Source organism: Branchiostoma belcheri, unplaced genomic scaffold (assembly GCF_001625305.1).
Source record: "Branchiostoma belcheri isolate BF01 breed outbred unplaced genomic scaffold, Haploidv18h27 scaffold26, whole genome shotgun sequence".
Lineage (NCBI taxonomy): Eukaryota > Metazoa > Chordata > Leptocardii > Amphioxiformes > Branchiostomatidae > Branchiostoma > Branchiostoma belcheri.
Window position 1 is genome coordinate 2,991,681 of NW_017803865.1, and position 20,268 is coordinate 3,011,948.

At 42.8% G+C, this 20,268-nt stretch overlaps 2 protein-coding genes across 2 annotated transcripts in view; one reads left to right on the forward strand and one right to left on the reverse strand.

Moving 5' to 3' along the window:
- Window positions 1-20,268, forward strand: part of LOC109471813 (titin-like) — a 309,005-nt gene that overhangs the window by 277,819 nt on the left and 10,918 nt on the right. Inside the window, 16 exon segments of the mRNA XM_019771168.1 lie at window positions 2,556-2,670; window positions 3,079-3,140; window positions 5,811-6,011; window positions 7,593-7,652; window positions 8,075-8,144; window positions 8,695-8,944; window positions 9,426-9,531; window positions 10,276-10,321; window positions 10,608-10,957; window positions 11,706-11,896; window positions 12,255-12,366; window positions 16,799-16,906; window positions 17,919-18,116; window positions 18,689-18,796; window positions 19,189-19,321; window positions 19,883-20,032. Coding sequence (XP_019626727.1) covers window positions 2,556-2,670; window positions 3,079-3,140; window positions 5,811-6,011; window positions 7,593-7,652; window positions 8,075-8,144; window positions 8,695-8,944; window positions 9,426-9,531; window positions 10,276-10,321; window positions 10,608-10,957; window positions 11,706-11,896; window positions 12,255-12,366; window positions 16,799-16,906; window positions 17,919-18,116; window positions 18,689-18,796; window positions 19,189-19,321; window positions 19,883-20,032 — 2,260 coding nt within the window.
- LOC109471922 (tripartite motif-containing protein 3-like) lies at window positions 14,186-15,997 on the reverse strand. Its single transcript, XM_019771410.1, has 2 exons — window positions 15,697-15,997; window positions 14,186-15,627 (listed from the first exon to the last, which is right to left on the reverse strand). The coding sequence occupies exons 1-2, from the start codon at window positions 15,995-15,997 to the stop codon at window positions 14,186-14,188; spliced, it is 1,743 nt and encodes a 580-aa protein (XP_019626969.1).

Here is a 20,268-nt window from a genome sequence, read left to right on the forward strand (position 1 = left end):
GGCTATCTTCTCTGGCCAATTAATACCCTTTTTAGGCCGATTTCTACGATTTGTTCACCCCGCAAAAGAAGTCTGGTGGAGACTACCTTGAACTGTGCTTTTGATGCAGCCTGTCCCAAATCCACCACAACTCGCCACGCCCACCCTTTTAACTAAATCGTTCCTTTGAGGAGGCGGGAAGCCCGGCGTTGTAAGATCTTTTGGTGGCTACAATATCCTGTACTGAACACAGTGGGTATTTGCGTACAATGAAGGTCTTCATTCATTCAATATCAAATTGCCAGGGCGGTATCAATTAAAAATAGGCCAACGTAGGCTTGCAAAAAAGATATCGGTACAAGGGCCGCCACTACTAGGGCTAGGAAAGGGCGGGCAGTAGCAAATCTACAGATTACGAGTCGCCCCGCCCACCCTTTAAAACGTTCTGGTTTCGCGCCTTTGTTCCAGGAGGCGTGAAGCCAGCGCGTTAATTGTTGAAAGATCTCGATTGTCAGCGGCAATGATCGAAACCCGATGCTTCACTTGAACGGTGCGTTTGATGCTTTTCTATCCCCAGTTCCACTGCATAAAGCCTGTACAGTGTAGTGACAGGTAGTGAATGTCCATGGCAATGATTGAAACCCCGATGCTTAGTTTGAACGGTGCGTTTGATGCCGTTTTACGCACTGTTCATGTAAAGCATCGGGGCTTTCAATCATTGCCATGATAGCCTGGTATCCAGTCTGATCGTGATTGGGGGTATTGGGGTGTTCAGGCAGGTTGTGTCTTCGGGGGCTCTAAGAGCTTCCCCCGCCCAGTGCAACAGACCGTCCCGTTAGGAGTGTTACGCTAATCAGAGACAGTATGCTCGGGGATTTGGTTTCCCCCCAACACGATAGTGGAGGGCTAATTAATCTCTCGTGAAATACACACCGGGAAACCTATGTGAGGCGGGCGGGCCAGAGCTCTTACGGCCCCGACCACGATCAGACTGGATACCAGGCTATTGCCATGAACAATCGCAATCTAAGAAGGACGGCCTTCATGCCTGCATGAAGCCTGTATATTGTACGGACATGTAGTGAATGCTTGGCTTGTTAATTAGCTGTTCTCGGTGGCAGGACGGCTGACAGGTCTGGTACAGCGCACGTCTGACATTCAACAGCCGGGAGACGGGAGTAGCAGACAGCTACCAGTACTGCATAAAGGGATAAAGGCCCATTCACAGAAGTCGGACTTTTTTTACCGCAACTAAGGTTCAATAGCTCGATTGGTAGAGTGCTCGCTTTGTAACCGGGAGGTCGTGAGTTCAAACCCCGGCCAGGTCATACCAAAGACTTTAGAAATGGTACACACTTCTTTCTCTAGCTGCTTAGCACTCAGTACATATGAGAAAGGATGTGGGAAGGTCAAACACACAGCACTACCAGTGGACCAGCCCCCTGCTGTAGTGCCCTGCACAACTGTGTGTCGTGTCGGGCTACGGAAGGGCTACGGAAATGGACATGGGCACCACCCTACGCTCTGCATAAGAGCACAGGAGACCTTTTTTTCAGTGAGCTTCAGGAACGTACGTTCTTTACATTACATTCGTTGAACAGGCCGACGGTGGCGTGTTTGATACTGCTCTGCCAATTTAATGCCGTGTTCAGTTGGCAATTTGATACTGTCTTGTAGACAATAAAAGATCTGATTTACTCGATCTTACAATGTCGGGCTTCACGCCTAAAAGGAACATTTTAGTTAAAAGGGTGGGCGGGGCGAGTTTAAGTGGATTTGGGACAACCCCGCCCACCCCATCACCGTGGATTAAATCACAGGAAATACATGCTCCCGGTTGGCAAAGGAAAGATCGTCATAAGTCAAATTTTCGGCAGTATGCACATGCCATGGCAGCCACACGTGGTCTTAAAACCTGGGCCCATAACATGCCAGGCTCAAATTTTCGGCAGTATATATTATAAAACACGCCCTAAGTTCTCTCTATTATCGCGCAGTTTTCAGGGATCGGCCGATGTTCGCGACTTTCTGATGATATTTGAATTTGGCGACCTTCTGGCGATCAACAAGAGTCCCGATGTTAAATCTATTTTTGTTGGTAACTTTTTTTCTGTGAAATTTCAGTGTAAGAATTCAAGAGGAAAAACATAATAAAATTGGCTGTTCTGGTCCAGCCTTCTTACAGATGTTATACTCAGAGAAAAGCAAAAAAAAAAAGCAGAATGTTGTGATTTCTTAGTTCCTGCCGTGCCTGGTTGTACCGTTGTTGTAACGTTGTTGTACAGCATTGCGCTCGACCTCGATGGACAGCAGCACTGGGACCTGGACCGGGTTGTTGTTGTAATGTCTGTATCAGACTTTTGTAACATTAGTTCTCTGGTTGTAACTTTGTTGTAATATTGTTGCCCCAGGTTTTTGTTGCAGCATGGCGCTCAACCTCGATGGACAGCAGCAATGATGCTGACCGAGTGCTGTAACTTTGTCTGGTTGTAACGTTGTTGTAACATACCTAGTCTAGTAGTCGTAACATTGTTGTAATGTTGTTGTAACAGTTGTTGTAATGTTTACTGTTGCAGCATGGCGCTCGACCTCCATGGACAGCAGCAGTGACGCAGACAGGGTGGACAGGAAGATCCAGGCCCTGCTCCAAACTGGGCGGCAGGAGACGGCAAAACCTCCTGTCTTCGTCAGGTTTGTTTTAGAACATTCAATCGCAAGAATTATACAAAGAAGAAGATCTTTATTACACAACAGTTTGCAATGCTTTAGTTTCATAAAGTAACCCCATCATATGAGGTTGTCTCCTTGCATCTTATTTCTACATCTTCTGTTATTGTAAGTTTGTGAAATTCAGAACAGTTTGACCATTGTTTTTTTGGGGGGGGTGCAATTGTAGGGGAAATTTTATAAAAACCATCATAATGTTGTAATAATTAAAAGTAGCAATTATGGTCAATGCAGTAACGATGGCAATGCTATAGATGCAGGCTGTTTGACCCTTCAGAATGACCTATGCTGTCGTCCAGGTAATGTCTACTAGATGTTTTCTTCTGCACTCTTGTCACAATGTCAGTTCAAGTATCTGCTTTCCCCCCACAGGAACCTCCGTGATGTAGAGTGTGTGGAGGGGAGTGCCGCCCGGCTGGACTGTGTCGTCGCTGGTGAGTCACATTTAAGGCCACACCAATTTAATTTCTTGCTTATAGGATTCGCCGCTTCACATAGTTCTTGTTAAAGTCATTCCATCTTTCAATGCAGTGGTATCATTAAAAGTTCAAAATTCATTGTCAAAATTTTGAACCAGCCTGGTGTGTTGACTTCATGGCTCCTATCGTACCATTTTGGGCCATAATAGGATGCCTAGGCCTGTTTTTATTTTTATTTTTTTTCGCCCGCCCGCTCCATTATTTATCTAGAAAAATCTGTTAACCAAGAAATTAAATTGGTGTGGCCTAAGTACAGGGAAAGTACACTTGGGGGCCTGCATGCCCTTTTTCGTAAATCAGGCTTTTATTAGTCTTCATAATCCTCAAAAATCAACATAATTTGGAATAGTACATTAGCAGAAAAGTCATAATCAGCTCTGAGAATTTATCATAATTCGTAATCGGCAGCAAAAATTTTGCGTAATTCGTAATCACAACCCCCCCATGCAGGCCCTCATACATGTGATACACTCCAAGCAGAAGTGTCCTTCGCATTACAGTACTCATTACAAGCAGAGGTTTGGGCTTTCGGCTTAGCTGTCTGTTGACTGCTGACCAGTCAAGACTTTGTAATCTGTTTGAATGATTTTTCGGTCAGCGCACGTGTATGACTGTTGACTGGCCGTGTCAGGGTTAGCAAATAAACGTGAACACTGTCAAATAGCATTAGGAGATTACACATGTTACTCTCCAAGCAGAGGTTTGGGTCTCGGCTTAGTTCTCTGTTGTTGACTGCTGACCGGTCAAGACAGGATCCACTGTTTGTGCGATGTCTGACGGTCAGTGCACGTGTATCACAGTCAGATCGTGGTTAGCAAGTAAACACAAACAAGAGGGCCTGCATGGGGGGGTAGTGAATACAAATTATGCAAAATTTTGGCCCCGATTATGAATTACGTTAAAGTCTAAGAGCTGATTACGACTTGTAATAGTATGGATTAGGTTGATTTTTGGGGAGGCTGCCTACGGATTACGAAGACTAAAAAGGCCTGATTACGCCTTACGAAAAAGGGCATGCAGGCCACTAAACAACATTAGGGGATTACATGTGTTACTCTCCAAGCAGAGGTTTGGGCTTTAAGAGCTTAGTTCTCTGTTGTTGACTGCTGACCGGTCAAGACAGGATCCACTGTTTGTGCGATGTCTGACGGTCAGTGCACGTGTATGATAGCACAGACTAGGGTTAGCAAATAAACATGGACACTGTCCATAGTATTAGGAGATTACACGTGTTACTCTTCAAGCAGAGGTTTGGGTTTTGGCTTAGTTCTCTGTAATTGTTGACTGTCGACCGGTCAATACGATGTTTGGGTCAGTGCACGTGTATCACAGTCAGACTGTCCATGTCAGGGACAGCAAATCAACACATATAGGCTTACAGCACACAGTAAAACAGTGTTAGGAGATTACACATGTCACTCTCAATAAAGCAAAGGTTCAGGCTTTAGCTTATTTTTTAGGCATTTACATTCGGCTTTCAATTTTGTACCAGAATTTTTTTGCCTGCCAGACATTGGCAATTTGATACTGTTGTTTTGCGAATTTGATACTGTTACATTTGTACCGTCTTCCCAATTTGATACTGTAGCCACCAAAATATCTGCTTGGAGATTACATATTCTTGCTGTCTGTTCCAAAAGAAAAACCTGTGAGAGAATTTGTTACCAAACCTGCCACATGTCTGTAGCGAATATTTCAGCACGTGGCCGTTATTGTGGCAACCTTGTGGCGAAACCTGAGCCATCTCCTGGCTGGTGGCATCTGTCAGGTGGCAAACGGCATTTCCGTTACGTCATCAAATGACATCAGAGCATCCTTCTGATAGACCTTGGGCCAAACAAACACTATTGTGTGGATGGTTTTCCTTGTAGACCAGAAATCTGATGCGGCAGAACTTACAAACTTTACTTGATTTGGATCCATGATTTAGCTTCAGTTTACACTGCTTTTCTATTCTTCCTGTGGTCCCATATCTATACATAAAATCACACACGAGACAGGAAGAAGACAACAAAATTACTGTACACTATAGATGGAATAACTGTAACAGCTAGGAAGAAAAGGACTGTTTTCAACTGTTCAGGGAAAAATATGAGCATTTTGCAGTTGATTCTGAATTTTTTTTGTTATTATACATATAACACATACCATATAGAATCAAATACAAAAATACAAGACTTCAATTAAGTGTCCTATCATGTGGGGTAGTATTACATTTAATGTAAGTTTCTTATCAGTGCTTGTTGTTATTTTGTCAGTTTGTTTTTGTTGACTGTAAAGTTTTCACATTCTCCCTTATGCTTTTAAAAGCATTCCAGAGCCAGAAGTAACATGGTACAAGGATGACTTAATATCTTGTTTTGCGTTGTACTTGTTTCTACATTGTTACCTCCATGAAAAATTGACCATGGTCTTGTTTTTAGTTTGTCTGTGGGTGAATTTGGTTATTTGCAAATACACAATAAAGCCTTGTGTTTTAGGCATTAGCGAGCCAGAAGTGACGTGGTACAAAAAGATGACACATTACATTATGCATTTTCTGTTACCTTTCTTGTAACAGCATGTTGTATTTTTGATTCCCTATAAAACATGTGTTTTGATCAGATGTTCTCCCTTATGTTTTAGGCATTCCCGAGCCGGAAGTAACTTGGTACAAAGACGACACAGCGCTACAGGACGGACGGAAGTACGCGTACGAGTTCGGCGAGGACGGTCACGTGTCATTGGTCGTCCGCGACGTCGCCGCAGAGGATGATGGGAATTACACGTGTGAGGCCCAGAACGAGGCGGGAAAAACGTCGTCATCAGCTGAACTTCTCGTAGAAGGTAAACTTGAACTTCTGAGACATTCCCTTATGCAGACTAATTACATTTAGGTTTAACTTGAACTTCTGAGACATTCCCTTATGCTGACTGATTACATTTAGGTTTAACTTGAACTTCTGAGACATTCCCTTATGCTGACTGATTACATTTAGGTTTAACTTGAACTTCTGAGACATTCCCTTATGCAGACTGATTACATTTAGGTTTAACTTGAATTTCTGAGGCAATGTCTTATGCCACCTGGTCACAGTTGGGTTTAACGTGAACTTCTGAGAGGATCCCTGATGCCTCCTTTTTAAACTTGAACTTCTGAGAAGATCCCTAAAGCCACCTGGTTAAACTTGAACTTCTGAGAAGATCCCTAATGTACTTGATTACAGTTGGGTTTTAACTTGAACTTCTGAAAAGATCCCTAATGCCTCCTTTTTTAACTTGAACTTCTGAGGAGGTCCCTAATGCCTCCTGGTTTAACTTGAACTTATGAGACGTTCCCTAATCCCACCTGGATATAGTTGGGTTTTAACTTGAACTTCTCAGAGGGTCCCTCATGCCACCTTGCCACCCCCATGAAACTCCTTCCTCTTCGCCCCCGCCGTTCTGCTTCGCCCCCGCCCCGTTCTGCTTCGCCCCCGCAAAAAATCTGCTTCGCCCCCGTCGTTCCTCTACGCCCCCGGCGCAATTCTGCTTTGCCCCCGTCCTTCTGCTTAGCCCCCAATGGCGGCACAGCTCACAGTCGACACGAAAATCGTCTGCAAAATAACAATGAAGGCTGTGCCGCCAAATTTAAAGTAGCCCATGCTCCGACAAACATTCTGGACCACCTTTCTGCCAAGTGGCGTTGCACAAATCCTTCCCATTCAAAAGTTTACCCCTGCCTCACGGCCCGTCAGTGGTTCTTACGTTTATAAGTACTGGCGTTTATAAGTACAGCCGTGAGTGAAATTTCCCGCCAGTACTTATAAACGTAAGAACCACTGACGGGCCGTGAGGCAGGGGTAAACTTTTGAATGGGAAGGATTTGTGCAACGCCACTTGGCAGAAAGGTGGTCCAGAATGTTTGTCGGAGCATGGGCTACTTTAAATTTGGCGGCACAGCCTTTATTGTTATTTTGCAGACGATTTTCGTGTCGACTGTGAGCTGTGCCGCCATTGGGGGCTAAGCAGAAGGACGGGGGCAAAGCAGAATTGCGCCGGGGGCGTAGAGGAACGATGGGGGCGAAGCAGATTTTTTGCGGGGGCGAAGCAGAACGGGGCGGGGGCGAAGCAGAACGGCGGGGGCGAAGAGGAAGGAGTTTCATGGGGGTGCTTGCTATCTCTGGATTATTTTCTGATTTTCTGTCTTTCTTGACTCTTAGTCTAAATTGAGAATACTTACAAATTTTAACATGTATCATTGACAAGTGGTACTCAATTTTCTTTTAATTTTTCTGTCTCAATATAATGCTAATAATATAATTATAATCTTCCTTAGATTACTATCTGACTTGTCAATTAACTGGCAAATCTAGATTTTTTTCCTCTCACATCTCTCTTTCCCTGTTTCTTTCCTTCTGTCCCTCCCTCCCTCCTTCCTTCCCACAGGTGTCAGGCCAAAACTAACTTCAGCTGAAAACACTGCTGCGGAGGACAGTGCCAGCACAGGTACAGTTGCCATGGTAACATACATGGTTGGCATGGTTACATCCTGACAGTGCAAGCTAACCTTTGAACTGACACACACCTCCAGACTTCACGTTGCATGACTGTTATGTGCTGTTGGACACTTGCACCTTTAACTCTAACCCTCGTCCTTAGTAAATAGCATGTCGGCAGAACATACTGCACCTGCACAAAGTTTGAAACAAAAGGCAAAATTCTGATGCAATGTTGACAAAACATCCAACAAAAACTATGGAGAATCAGGTGCAGGTGCAGTACATTCTGCTCCAACATTGGACTTTCAAGTGACACATGTCTATGTTTAGTCTTGGTAACGAATGAACATATCTGAAGACCAGTCAGCACCAAGGACAGACTGCCTCATGATGGGATGGTTAAAATAATTTTCTTGTCTTTCTTCTCAGTTCTGGATGAAGACGAAGATGATGACATAGGAGACTTGCCATCTGCAGAGAAGCAGCAGCCCTTTGCAAAGTAAGTCTGATTTTCTGAACATAGTTTCATGGCACAGTAGCACAAAAGTGCCACCTACATCGTCTACATATACCGGCAAGAAGCTCCATTCAGAAGCTCTGAGGAAGGTGTCTGATAGACACCAAAACGTAAGCAAGGTAAGAGGCAATATTAGTTGTGTGTGTCTGATTTTCTGAACATAGTTTCATGGCACAGTAGCACAAAAGTGCCACCTACATCGGCTACATATACCGGCAAGAAGCTCCATTCAGAAGCTCTGAGGAAGGTGTCTGATAGACACCAAGACGTAAGCAAGGTAAGAGGCAATATTAGTTGTGTAAAATAAAACCCCTAGGCTACCGGTATATCATAGTAAGTCTGATGTTTTACAAGATTGACAGTTCTGCAGTTCTAAAATCTATCCAGTTGCTTAAGTACTGACTATTAATTTTCTTGTCTACTGTTTTCTTGTGTATCTCCTTACCTTAGATATCCAACCTTCATCGATGTGCTAGCTAACTATTTAGTAGATTGTGTTTAATTAAAAATATCACTCGATTTCTTCCCACAGAATGCCAAGTTTTCTGACCCAGTCCCAGGACAATTTGCCACCAAAGAAGGGCGATCGTGACGCCAGGCCCAAACAGTTCCCGCCAAAATTCCTCATCAAGCCAAGGTCGTCCTCCGCCAAGGTCGGGGAGTTCGTGAAGTTCGGCTGCAAGGCGGACGGGCGACCGCGGCCCGAGGTCACGTGGCACCGAGGGGACCAGCCAATCAGGGACGAGGGGAGGTTCGAGCTCTACACAGAGTATGGAACTCAGGTGGGAGACCTGATATACTGATGTATCAGCTATAAATTGTGTACCAAACACAGAACACAGAAGTGATAGACCAAAGTTTAATGTGACAAATTGTGTACTGAGTTGTATACAACACTTAATATTTTATGCTATGTATCCAAATTTTTTCTGTACAGCAAGGTTTGACACTGGTGTGCCTATTTTCATCAATGAATTTTTTAATCCCTAATCACCTGTGAATCTTATTGAATGGATACTCATGACTTTTTAAAAATGATTGTCTGTGCCTGCTTTGTTTCTTTATCCACTTGAAATTGTGTATATGGCTAAAATGGAACATGTTTCTGACCAATTCCTGTATTCCAATAAGTGTTAAGACAAGAAAAGTTTTTGAGAATTTGAGTCTTTTGGAAGAAAAATCGACAATGGATGTATATAGTTTGGCATGTAGCTGTGATCTACCTTTGCTAATAAATCATAACAATCCTGTGTTGTTCTTTAGTACTTTGAGATCAGTGAGGTTGAGGCTGGAGATGCTGGAGAGTACACCTGCGTCATCAGTAACAACAGCGGGAAGGATGTCTGTATGTTCAACTTGAAGGTGGAAGGTGAGAGATTCAAAGTTAACAAATTCAAGACTTTAAGGCCTAAACATTCAGTCATTGGTGCATCCCTGTGTCACCCATCTTCCATTTGAAGAGTGTGGTTCACATTTTTAAAATGCAATACATGTATAAGGATTTCTATCAATGGAGTCAGATAGAATATTAGCATAGTGACAACCCATTGTACATATAGGACGAAATGTCTAGGCACTAGAAGTTCCACCATTGACTGTAATAGCACATTGTAATCCCACACTACATATTCTCTCTAAGGCCACACCAATTTAATTTGTTGGTTCTCGGATTTTTTCAGAAAAAATATGAAGCGACAGGGCGAAAAAAAAATAAAAATAAAAACAGGTCTAGGCATCCTATTATAGCCCCAAATGCTACAATATGAGCCATGAAGTCAACAAAAAAGGCTGGGTTAAAATTTAAAGTATAAATTTTGAATTTTTAATCAAACCACTGCAATGATAGATGGAAAAAACTTTAACAACTAGGAAGAAAAGGAATTTCCTCAACTGTTGGGGGCAAAATATGAGCATTTTTGAGTTGATTCAGAACCAGAATCTTTTTTTTTTTTTTTTGCAAATCAGAAAAAAATGAAGAGGCGAATCCGAGAACCAACAAATTAAATTGGTGTGGCCTAAAGTACATAAGTCTCATAGTGTGTTTGATAGATAGCAGTAAATGCCTTAGATAGTTTGTTGTGCAATAAAGTTTGTTTTTTACTTTCTTCTGTAGGTGTGCCTGACCCAGACCCAAACACTAGGACCAAAACTACAGACAGGTGAGAGCAACTTTTCTGTAGCTAAGATAACTGATGTGTACTATGGATGTGAATGCAATTCATCAAGTTTGTATTTTGAAAGCTGTGAAAGCTAATTGGTTGCAGCAAACCTGTCCTTGGTGCTGATTGGGTAATTCAAACCAAGAAATGTTGCAGATTGGTCAATGCAAACCTGTCCTTGGTCCTGATTTGTTGAAGCAAACCTGTCTTTGGTGATGATTGGATACAACAAACCTACATCAGTGTGAATCCAATTAATTTTTTAAGCTTGTTCTTTGAATTTCAGTGGAAGAAAAGGACAACAACATGAAGACACAAAACCCGGCCCATCTACAGAACCCCCCAAACCGTCGCCTTCCGTTGCACCAAAGTTTCTCGCCAAGCCGACGTCCCAAACCGTCCAGGAGGGCGGGGACGCCATCTTTGTCTGCCGCGTCTCGGGCGGCACCGAAGTGCTCTGGGAACGAGATGGGGTGGCGGTGAGGAATGCTGGGAGGTTTGAGATATTTGAGGAGGAGGATGGGTACCACCTGGAGATCTTTGATGTGGAGAGAGAGGATGCAGGAACCTACGGATGTACTGTGAGGAATACAGTGGGAGAGGAGGCTAGCTGTACCTTCAGCTTGGGAGTACATGGTAAGATTTAAATCTGGCTGTATTCACTTCCAGAAATGTCTGTAAGAATGAAAATGTAGTTGAAAATATGAAGTTTAACTCCATTTCCAATGATCATTGATAAGAAGTGTTACATTGAAAGAAAGTTCTTTATATTTTATATTGTATGTAATAACTTTATACTCGGTGACAAGCTATTAGCACAGGTCATGGTGTTAAGCCTGCAATTCTAGGTACAGATATAGTGTTGTAAGAGTTTCATATGTTACAAACTTACATTTTACAGACAGTATATAAGGCAAGACTTGTTCATTTACTACTAGCTGTTTACCTGTTTTTGAACTAATATACAAGTACAGGCCATGGTGATAAAGTTGTTCTAGGTACAATGACACTGACATAAGAGTCAGGTAACTTATACTCCATCTTACAGTATCAAAGGCAAAACATCATTATGTTTACCGAAGGAAAACATATTGTTTTTACTACATTTCTTCTTCTTCTGTTCCAAACACTAACCTTTGACCTGGCCAATGGCCTGATTTGTTTATGTCTGTCACCATGGTAACTGGTGTTGGGTTACATAATGTTGCAATTGTATAGGAGGGATGTAGACTCCTGTCTGACCATATACTAGTATATGAATGTACATGTATTTGAGTAAGAAGAGAAAACTATATGCGAAGGTAAACATTATGCATTTGCTTTGCAAATGTTACCTTTCTAGTTTAATTCGTGTTTTTCAAAATGACTTTTAATTCCTTGACAGTGAAGTCGGTGAAGACTGTGAAGCCGTCCTTCCTGCTGAAGTTCTCGGACACGGAGGTTCTGGAAGGTGACCCCATCCGCCTGGAGTGTCGGATTACAGGTGACCCCACCCCGCAGGTCACATGGTACAGGGACGGGAAGGAGGTCAACGACCTACAGGGCGCCGACCTCAGGACCACCTATGCCAACAAGGTGGGGATGTGTCGTTTTTTTGTTTTGTTTTTTTAAAATAATTCTATTCCATGTACATGGACCAACACACACAACCACACTTAATTTAATGTTGTATTTGTTGTGTAGAGTTTTATAGTCCATATATGAACCATATTAATTCATATTTACAAATTGTATACATATAGTTTCTATACCAACTGACTGATGCAGACTTTGTTCATGTCATTAAGCTTATAACCTATTATTCCATACTGTACGACTAGAGATAACTTGCTTGTATATTTTGCTACAATACCATGTGGCAATGATAACTTGTTCCTGTATTTTGCCACACTACCATGTGGCAATGTTAACTTGTATTTCGCTACATTCCCAGGTGGCGATGTTGTACATTGAGCGAGCACACCTGGAGGACGAGGCTGATTACACCTGTAAGGCCGTCAACGCTGCAGGTGAGGCCAGGTGTACTGCCGAGGTGTTAGTCAACGGTGAGTCAACTTTCACTTATTTATTTATTTATTTCGTTCACATTTATTTTTCGAGGATTGGACAAAAAGTTATGAAACTTTTGTTTTTTTTATGTTTATGTTTTTTATGTTTTATATATTTATAACTTTCACTTATAAAAAGATCTGAGATTTGTTTGGTTATATCTAGGTTTAATTTTAGTTTATTTATCATTAGCTATCATTTTGTTAGCTTCAAGATTGATTTTTTTTTAAATTTTATGACGATTTACCACATTAGTGGAAGGATTGACATAACAGGTGACTATCACCTTTTCAAAGATGCCAACCCCGAGACCAGACTGACAGGTTTGAACCACTCACACCGGGAAGATCCCCTACTCTTTTCGATAAGTGTGGTGGGTTCTTTAACGTGCATGGGGTGTGGCTTTCCCAAACACGGGACCTCCATTTAACGTCCTATCGAGGGACGTCCCTAGCCGAAGCTTAGGTACTCATTTCCACCTGAGTGAAGTGAGGAAAGTTGTGTAAAGTGCCTTCCCCAAGGGTACAAGATTGGTGACATTGGGTCGGATTCGAACCCTCGCCCTCTCGAGTCTGGGCTAAAGACGCTACCGCTACGCCACACGACCCCACTATAAGGTCAAATATGAATACGAATATAATATTTGGTGTTTGTTTTGTTATATCTAATTTTTCTTTAGTTTAGGCTATGTTGATTTGATTATATGGATGACATCCATAGATTATTGATTATTGATTAGAGTAGATTATTCGCCATAACATATTCTGTGCCATTTGTTCAACCTTGATGACCACGTAGATTTCATAGTGAAAGCAACTTTTTTTTTTTGCAAAACTTTTTTTTATTCGCACGCGCGCATCAGTTTTGGGGTTCCCAGAGGATGTCATCCATATAATCAAATCAACATGGCCTTATTTATCAGTGTCATATACATATACAGTGAAACAGTATGACGTCGATTTGACTTTCCCAACAATGGCGCCATTTTGATTGTGATGATGTCAGGTTAGGGACAGACCACTTCATACTAGGGGTGTCCACAGACAAACAAAAAGGGGCCAAAGTCTAAGAACAAGATTAAACACAGCAGACCACAAAATAGTATTGAGCTCAAATTTGTATTATACACATCTTAAACTTTGTGTATTGTATTTGTCAATTTGTAATTTGGAAAATGACAAAATTCACATCAAAACTTAAGCATTCATATGCAAAGTTTTTTCACAAAAGACAACAAAAATGCCTGAACACACAAGTTAAAAAATCTATGTAAAGATTCCTTCTCAGTTTTTTTTTTTTTAACGGTGTCGCTCAATGCAAGGCCATTTGGCCACTTCTAGGCATAGAGCTAGCCTGTAACTATAACAGCAACTCTTCACCCTGAGTCAGAAACATCCTCACAAGTAGTGAGGACTAACTGACTCAATAGGAGAAGCAGGGGTTACGAGGCTGGTGGGGAAAATTCCCTACCCCTTTTTAGTGTTTAGATTGTTGTATAGATTTTGCCAGAATAAGAACTCTTTCAAATCACAGACAATTCTATTTAACTCTCTGTAATTACATGAATTTTGTACATTGCAATGTAACCACTAGTCTTGCTCTTTCTTTTCAATTTGTGGTTTTAGTGACAAAGTTTGATTTTTAACAGCTCAGTGTGTTTTAAGGCTGTGAGCTTAGGGGATGTATCCAAATCTGATCATAAGTAGAGCAGTTTCTGGTGCTATTATACATACAGCAACAAGCTATACAGCAACAGAGTTAAGTAAACTGATATTATTACAGATTTGTCAAGTTTGATTATCACCTCACTCAGATTCAGAAGTTCTGGAATATGGTGACAGTGTTGTCTGTATCATCAGTTACTACCAACTGTCCCTGTGTTGCCATGGCAACAGCCATTCGCCTGTTCATGTCTGTAATGATGTGTTTGAGGAATTTTCCTGTCTTGTCAAACATCTCCACACGGTCGTTTGCCGTGTCTGCCACGATGATGTTTCCTGCCCTGTCTGTACAGATACCACGGGGAGTGATCAGCTGACCTTCACCACTTCCCAAACCTCCAAACTGGAACAGAAACTGTCCGTCCTCATTGTACACATAGACACAGTGATTAGCACAGTCTGACATTAAAATGTTCCCTTCCCCGTCCACAGTGATGTACCGTGGTTCCTTCATCCCCTGCTGCTGACCCACAGTTCTCATAAGTGTCCCATCTGGCCTGAACACCAAAACTTCACCATGTCGGTTGTCCCAGTCTCCTGTGATTTGTGTGATGAGGATGTGGTTCCTCCTGGTGTCCACGGCAACTCCTCTCCCCCACCCTGTCTTCTGTAGGTCAATCTTCCTCAGCACCCTGCCCTGTTTGTTGTACAGCACAGCAAACTCAGCAGAGTCTGTATCCCCCACCACCCACAGGTTCCCCTCCCCGTCCATGGCCACATCATCTGGGCACATCTTCTGTTCACCTGACACGACTGTTGGGAACTGTCGGACAAACGTTCCCTGCAGGGTGAAGACTTGGATTCTCTTTTTCGAGTCTGATACAAAAATCTCCTCTTCATCTGACACTGCAACACCATATGGACCCAAGAAGCGACCTGGTCCAAATCCCCGTCCACCAAATGTCACTCTGTGACACTGATGCTCCCCTTTCCTTTGGTTACCATGGTGATGACCTGTGCTCCTTGCTGCAGGTGCTGCTGGGATAGGTGCAGATGGGAGAGACTGGACCGTCACATGTCCCAATACTGGCACGGGGGTGTCTGTGGGCTGAAAGACAGCAGGCTGGGTTTGTACAGGAGTTGGTGCTGCTTTTCCTCTGTACTGTCCTACCACCTCTGTCAGAGCGGTTTGCTGACTGAGAAACTCGACCCCTCCCTGCTGCAGTTCTTGTTCTGCTCGATCACAGGCAGCAGACAGTTCATTGATATCTGCCAACACTCTGTCCCTTTCAGTCTGTATTCTGTCCAAGTTTTTAGTGTGGTTTTCTTCTGATTCAGACAAGAGGTGGTCTTTTCTCTGGGTGAGTTTCTGAACCATTTGGTTGTAGGCCTGAATGATCCCGTTGTCTCTCTGCTGTTTCTTTTCATTTAGGGTTTTCTCTTCTTCCCTCAGACTTCTGAGGAAGCTTAAGTAACTTTCCACAATGTTCCTCCCCTCATTGATCAATGGTTGGACTGTGAAGTTCCTTTCCTGTGCAGCTTTTTTGAGAGATGTTGTTCGATGATCATCATGACCCTGTTCTAAACACTGATCACAAACTGGTATCTGGCATTGCTTGCAGTACACTTTGAGCTCTTCAGTAGGGTGATAACTGCACCTGTTTGCAGACTGGGGTTGCTCCCTTGTTTCCCCTGACAGTGTAGCCTGGTTTTCCAGTCTCTCACACAAACTTGTGACCAGGTGGTTATCGGGCAAACCTGCGACCCCCTGGGGTGGCAGCCTGACCTGCCGACGACAGATTGGGCACTGGAAGGTCCCTCCCCTCCCTGCATGGTCCTGTAGACAGTCCTGACAGAAGGTGTGCTGACAGGGCAGCACCTTGGGCCTGGTGAACAGCTCCAGGCAGATGCTGCAGGACAGTTCTTCCTTGAAATGTGTCCCCAAACTCAACGGTGCGGCCGCCATGATTTTTCTTTTTGCCGATGTGGCAGCCTCGCCCTAAGCCAAAGTCTAGTTTGAACCATATTGTGGCTGAGGGAGACTGAATGAACTTTTTTCATAATCTTTTATTCCAACCCTAGGGACTTGCTAAAAGGTGATTTCAAATAATAAAATGATAGAAAAATTTGTAATTTTAAAGAAAGGAAGTTTTGAGTACTTTAAGCTTGTATGCAGTAAGCAACATGTATAAGTCACCCATACATTTGCTGATGTATGAGTTGGTTTAGACCAAAAGTTAATGATTGATACCTAACTAAACAGTTTTGCAGGCACTAGTCATGTGCTTGTTTGCTCTGAAAGGGGGTCTGAGGGCCTGGAAAATTGTGAAAATTGAACCTTCTGAAATGGCCTTTACAGCATTTTTGAGAGTTTTCCAACGGAAAAATCAGAGACACGTAGGATTCCAGTCCCGCTGGTGATACAAATCAGTCCAGCTTTAAAGAAAAATCTTGGACATATAGATAAAAAGTGGACCTTTGAGTATGTGTTTTGCCTTTAGTCTGACCTGCCCATTCTTGTTCCCAGAGCTGTCTCCTTATTTGGTGTGACCTGCCTGTTCTCGTTCCCAAAGCTGATTCCTTATTTGGTGTGACCTGCCCATTCTTTTTCCCAGAGCTGTTTCCTTATTTGGTGTGACGTACTGGTTCCCAGAGCTATTTCCTTATTTGGTCTGACCTGCCGGCTCTTGTTCCCAGAGGAGTTGCCTTATTTGGTTTGTTCTTGTTCCCAGAGCTGATTCCTTATTTGGTTTGTTCTTGTTCCCAGAGCATCTGCAGCTGGCCCCCAGCGGAGACCCTCCCGTCTTCACGCGACCGTTACAGGACGTCTCCGCACGGGACGGGGACGGCGTCATGTTTGCCTGCAAAGTCTCCGGTAAGGCCACACCAATTTAATTTGTTGGTTCTCGGATTTTTTCAGAAAAAATATGAAGCGACAGGGCGAAAAAAAATAAAAATAAAAACAGGTCCAGGCATCCTATTATAGGCTTGAATGCTACAAAATGAGCCATGAAGTCAACAAAAAAGGCTGGGTTAAAGTTTAAACATTGAATTTTGAACTTTTAATCAAACCACTGCAATGATAGATGGGAAAACTGTAACAACTAGGAAGAAAAGGACTTTCCTCAACTGTTGGGGGGCAAAACATGAGCATTTTTCAGTTGATTCAGGACCAGAATCAAATTTTTTTTTTGCAAATCAGAAAAAAACGAAGAGGCGAATCCGAGAACCAACAAATAAAATTGGTGTGGCCTAAGCAAAACTTTTTTCTCAATGATATCTGCATTTCACATTTTACACATACAGGTATTGTTCTCCTGCAATAGCAAACCACTTTCAGATACTGTAATTAAACTGTGACTTTTCTTAAGGTACTTTAATTTATGTTCACAATTTTCCCTGTCACTTTGGAACTGTGAACTTATCACTACTATAGATTAAAAAATCAAATTTTCATTACATTTGAAAAATACCATGTATAAACTGGCTTGTTGGAGGGATCAAAATTTCATGATGGTACTGAGGACATATCAAACAAACTATGACTTGTTGACATTGATATAGATGAAGAAAGAGTGTATTGGTCCAGTTGTGAGTTTACATTTGTTTGTTTTAATCCTGTCCTCTTGGCAAATGTTCATTATATGTTAGAACCAAGAAAACAAGTTGTTATGGTCCAGCATGAAGTTAATGTTTCCACTTCTACATTTCAACTTAACTGCTGTATCCTGTGGTTACCTATTATAATTGTTTTCTTTTCTATTTTGTTTGTTCATGTTATAGTCTCTGCAACTATGCAATACTTTGACTTATTTTAGGTCCAAGACAATGTGATTTCAAGAAAATGTTCTTGTGAGTCTATCTTAGAGTTAACTTCTGTAATTCAGGTACACCTGCGCCGAAAGTCACGTGGCTTTTTGAAGGAAAACCGATCAAGCCCAGCGATGACTTCCAGGTGACATCACAGGGCAACGACCAATCGCTGCACATCCCCGAGATCTTCCCAGAGGATGCTGGGATGTACGCGTGCGTGGCACAGAACACTGCGGGGAAGGCCACAACCTTGGCCAGGCTGAAGGTCAAAGGTACGCAGAACTTTTTAACCTTCAGCGTGCTGAGGTAGCCGTTCGGCACTAGATTGTGTTGGTTACTGGGTTAGGCAGCAGGGAGGTTCATAACAACCACGGTTTCAGCACTAAGGACAGGGCCATTAACCTTCAGCCTGCTAATGTAGCCATTGAGCATCAAGTTTGTATTGGTTATATAGTTAGGCAGCAGGGAGAAGGTTAATGATATTAATAACCACAGTTTCAGCACTAGGGACATGGCCATTAACCTTCAGCATGCTACAGTAGCTGTTTGGCAACAAATCTGTATTGTTTATGGGGTTAGGCAGCAGGGAGAAGGTTAATACTACATCTATCAAACCTGTCCTTGGTGCTGATTGGTCACCAAAATGCTGTTAGTGATGCAGATTGGTTAAGGCTAACCTGTCCTTGGTGCTGATTGGCCAATTCAAAACAAGAAATGATGCAGATTGGTCACTGCAAACATATAATTGCGCTGATTGGTGACTACAAACATGTTACTGTGAAAATCCTACACGTACACATGTCCGTATGTCTATAATGTTTACTATGTGATTTTTTCCATGCAGCTCCTACCAAACCTGAGCCAGTTCCGGAGCCAGCAGTGAAACCAAAGATCCCCAGACTGAAGGAAGGACCGCCAGTTTTCTTAAAAGACCCTCTGGACCAGAATATAGGTTAGTACAGGCAAGGAGCATGCATACTTATGTCTAGGATCATATAGTTATTGCTCTGTTTTCTCTTATTAATTCTATTCCAAAGAAATAAGGTCAATGACCTGGACCAGACATCTGTCACCATGGTAACTGGTACATCTATGGTGTTGGGTTACATTGTGTAGCAAGTAGCAAGAGTCCAGCAGTTTGTCTTATAAACCCATACAGGTTGAGGGTATAAAGCATAAGACATATCAATAAAACTACATTTGTATGTTTGTTTGGTCCTAAATTCCTCCCCTTCCTCCATATTCTTTCTTTCATTCATTCAGGAGGGAAACCCCCTGTTCCTGACATGCGAGATGTTTGATATCCATCCATTCACTCATTCCCTCATTCTTTCTCTCCCGCAGAGGAGGGTAACCCCCTGTCCCTTACGTGCGAGGTGTCAGGCATCCCCCCACCGGACGTCCAGTGGCAGAAGGAGGGAAGGACAGTCCACAAGGACAAAAGGGTCAAGATGAAGAAGGAGGGAAATGTCTTCAGGTGAGCCAAAACTTTCTCAAGACATTGTGTCAAAATAGCTGAACCTCGAAAGAAAAACTTGTTATACTTTGTATTATTTTAGTCTAGGCTCTACATAATGTATCACTACTGGAGATGTTAATAAATAAGAGAACTTCAAGACGAGGTTGAAGAAGAGAGTGTGCATCTCGAAAGCTCTCCGGAGTAGCTAACTTTTTGTTGTGTGTTTCCTTAAAAATATTCGTCAAAAGGAAACCAAAAAGCTTAAGCTCCTGTCTGCTGCACATCACTGCCTTGCTTGCCTAGTGTGTGTTGTGTCTGTCCTTTTGTATTTGTTATATAAGTAGATGGAAGCATTCCTCAGCTGACCGACATCTTTTGCACGAGAATTTTTCCTCAGTAAGACTTCTGGAGCCGCATGGTTCCTGTTTAGAACCTTTATACTGCCTGTCAGATGTCTTACTGAAGACTGATTGAGGTGCAAAAACTGTCGGTCAGCTGAAGAATGAGTCCACTCTACTCATACCTATGTCCGTCTGTCTGTCTGTGTGTTCACCCATGTGTCTGTCCGTCCGTCCGTAGGCTTGACATCACCGCTGCGCTCAGCACCGACTCCGGTCGCTACACCGCTCTCGCCACCAACGCTCGCGGCCAAGTCTCGCGAGACGTGAACATTTCCGTAAAACCGCTCGCCGAGGAGACCACAGACTACAAAACTCTGCTTAAGAGAAGGTACGTAGGGTTGACGCAGTCAGCACGTCGGCAGAACGTACTGCACCTGCGCAAAACCCGTAATGTATTGTGCATAGCACTTCAGCAGAATGTCTCATCTAAGGTTGTATTCCCACATATAAGGTTAACATCCAGTCTGTAGTTTCCAAATGTTATGTCAGAAAAGGCATTGTCTGCAGCGGGAAAAATTTTGATGCAGTGTTGACCAAAATTCCAACAAAAAAAAAGAAAATCGT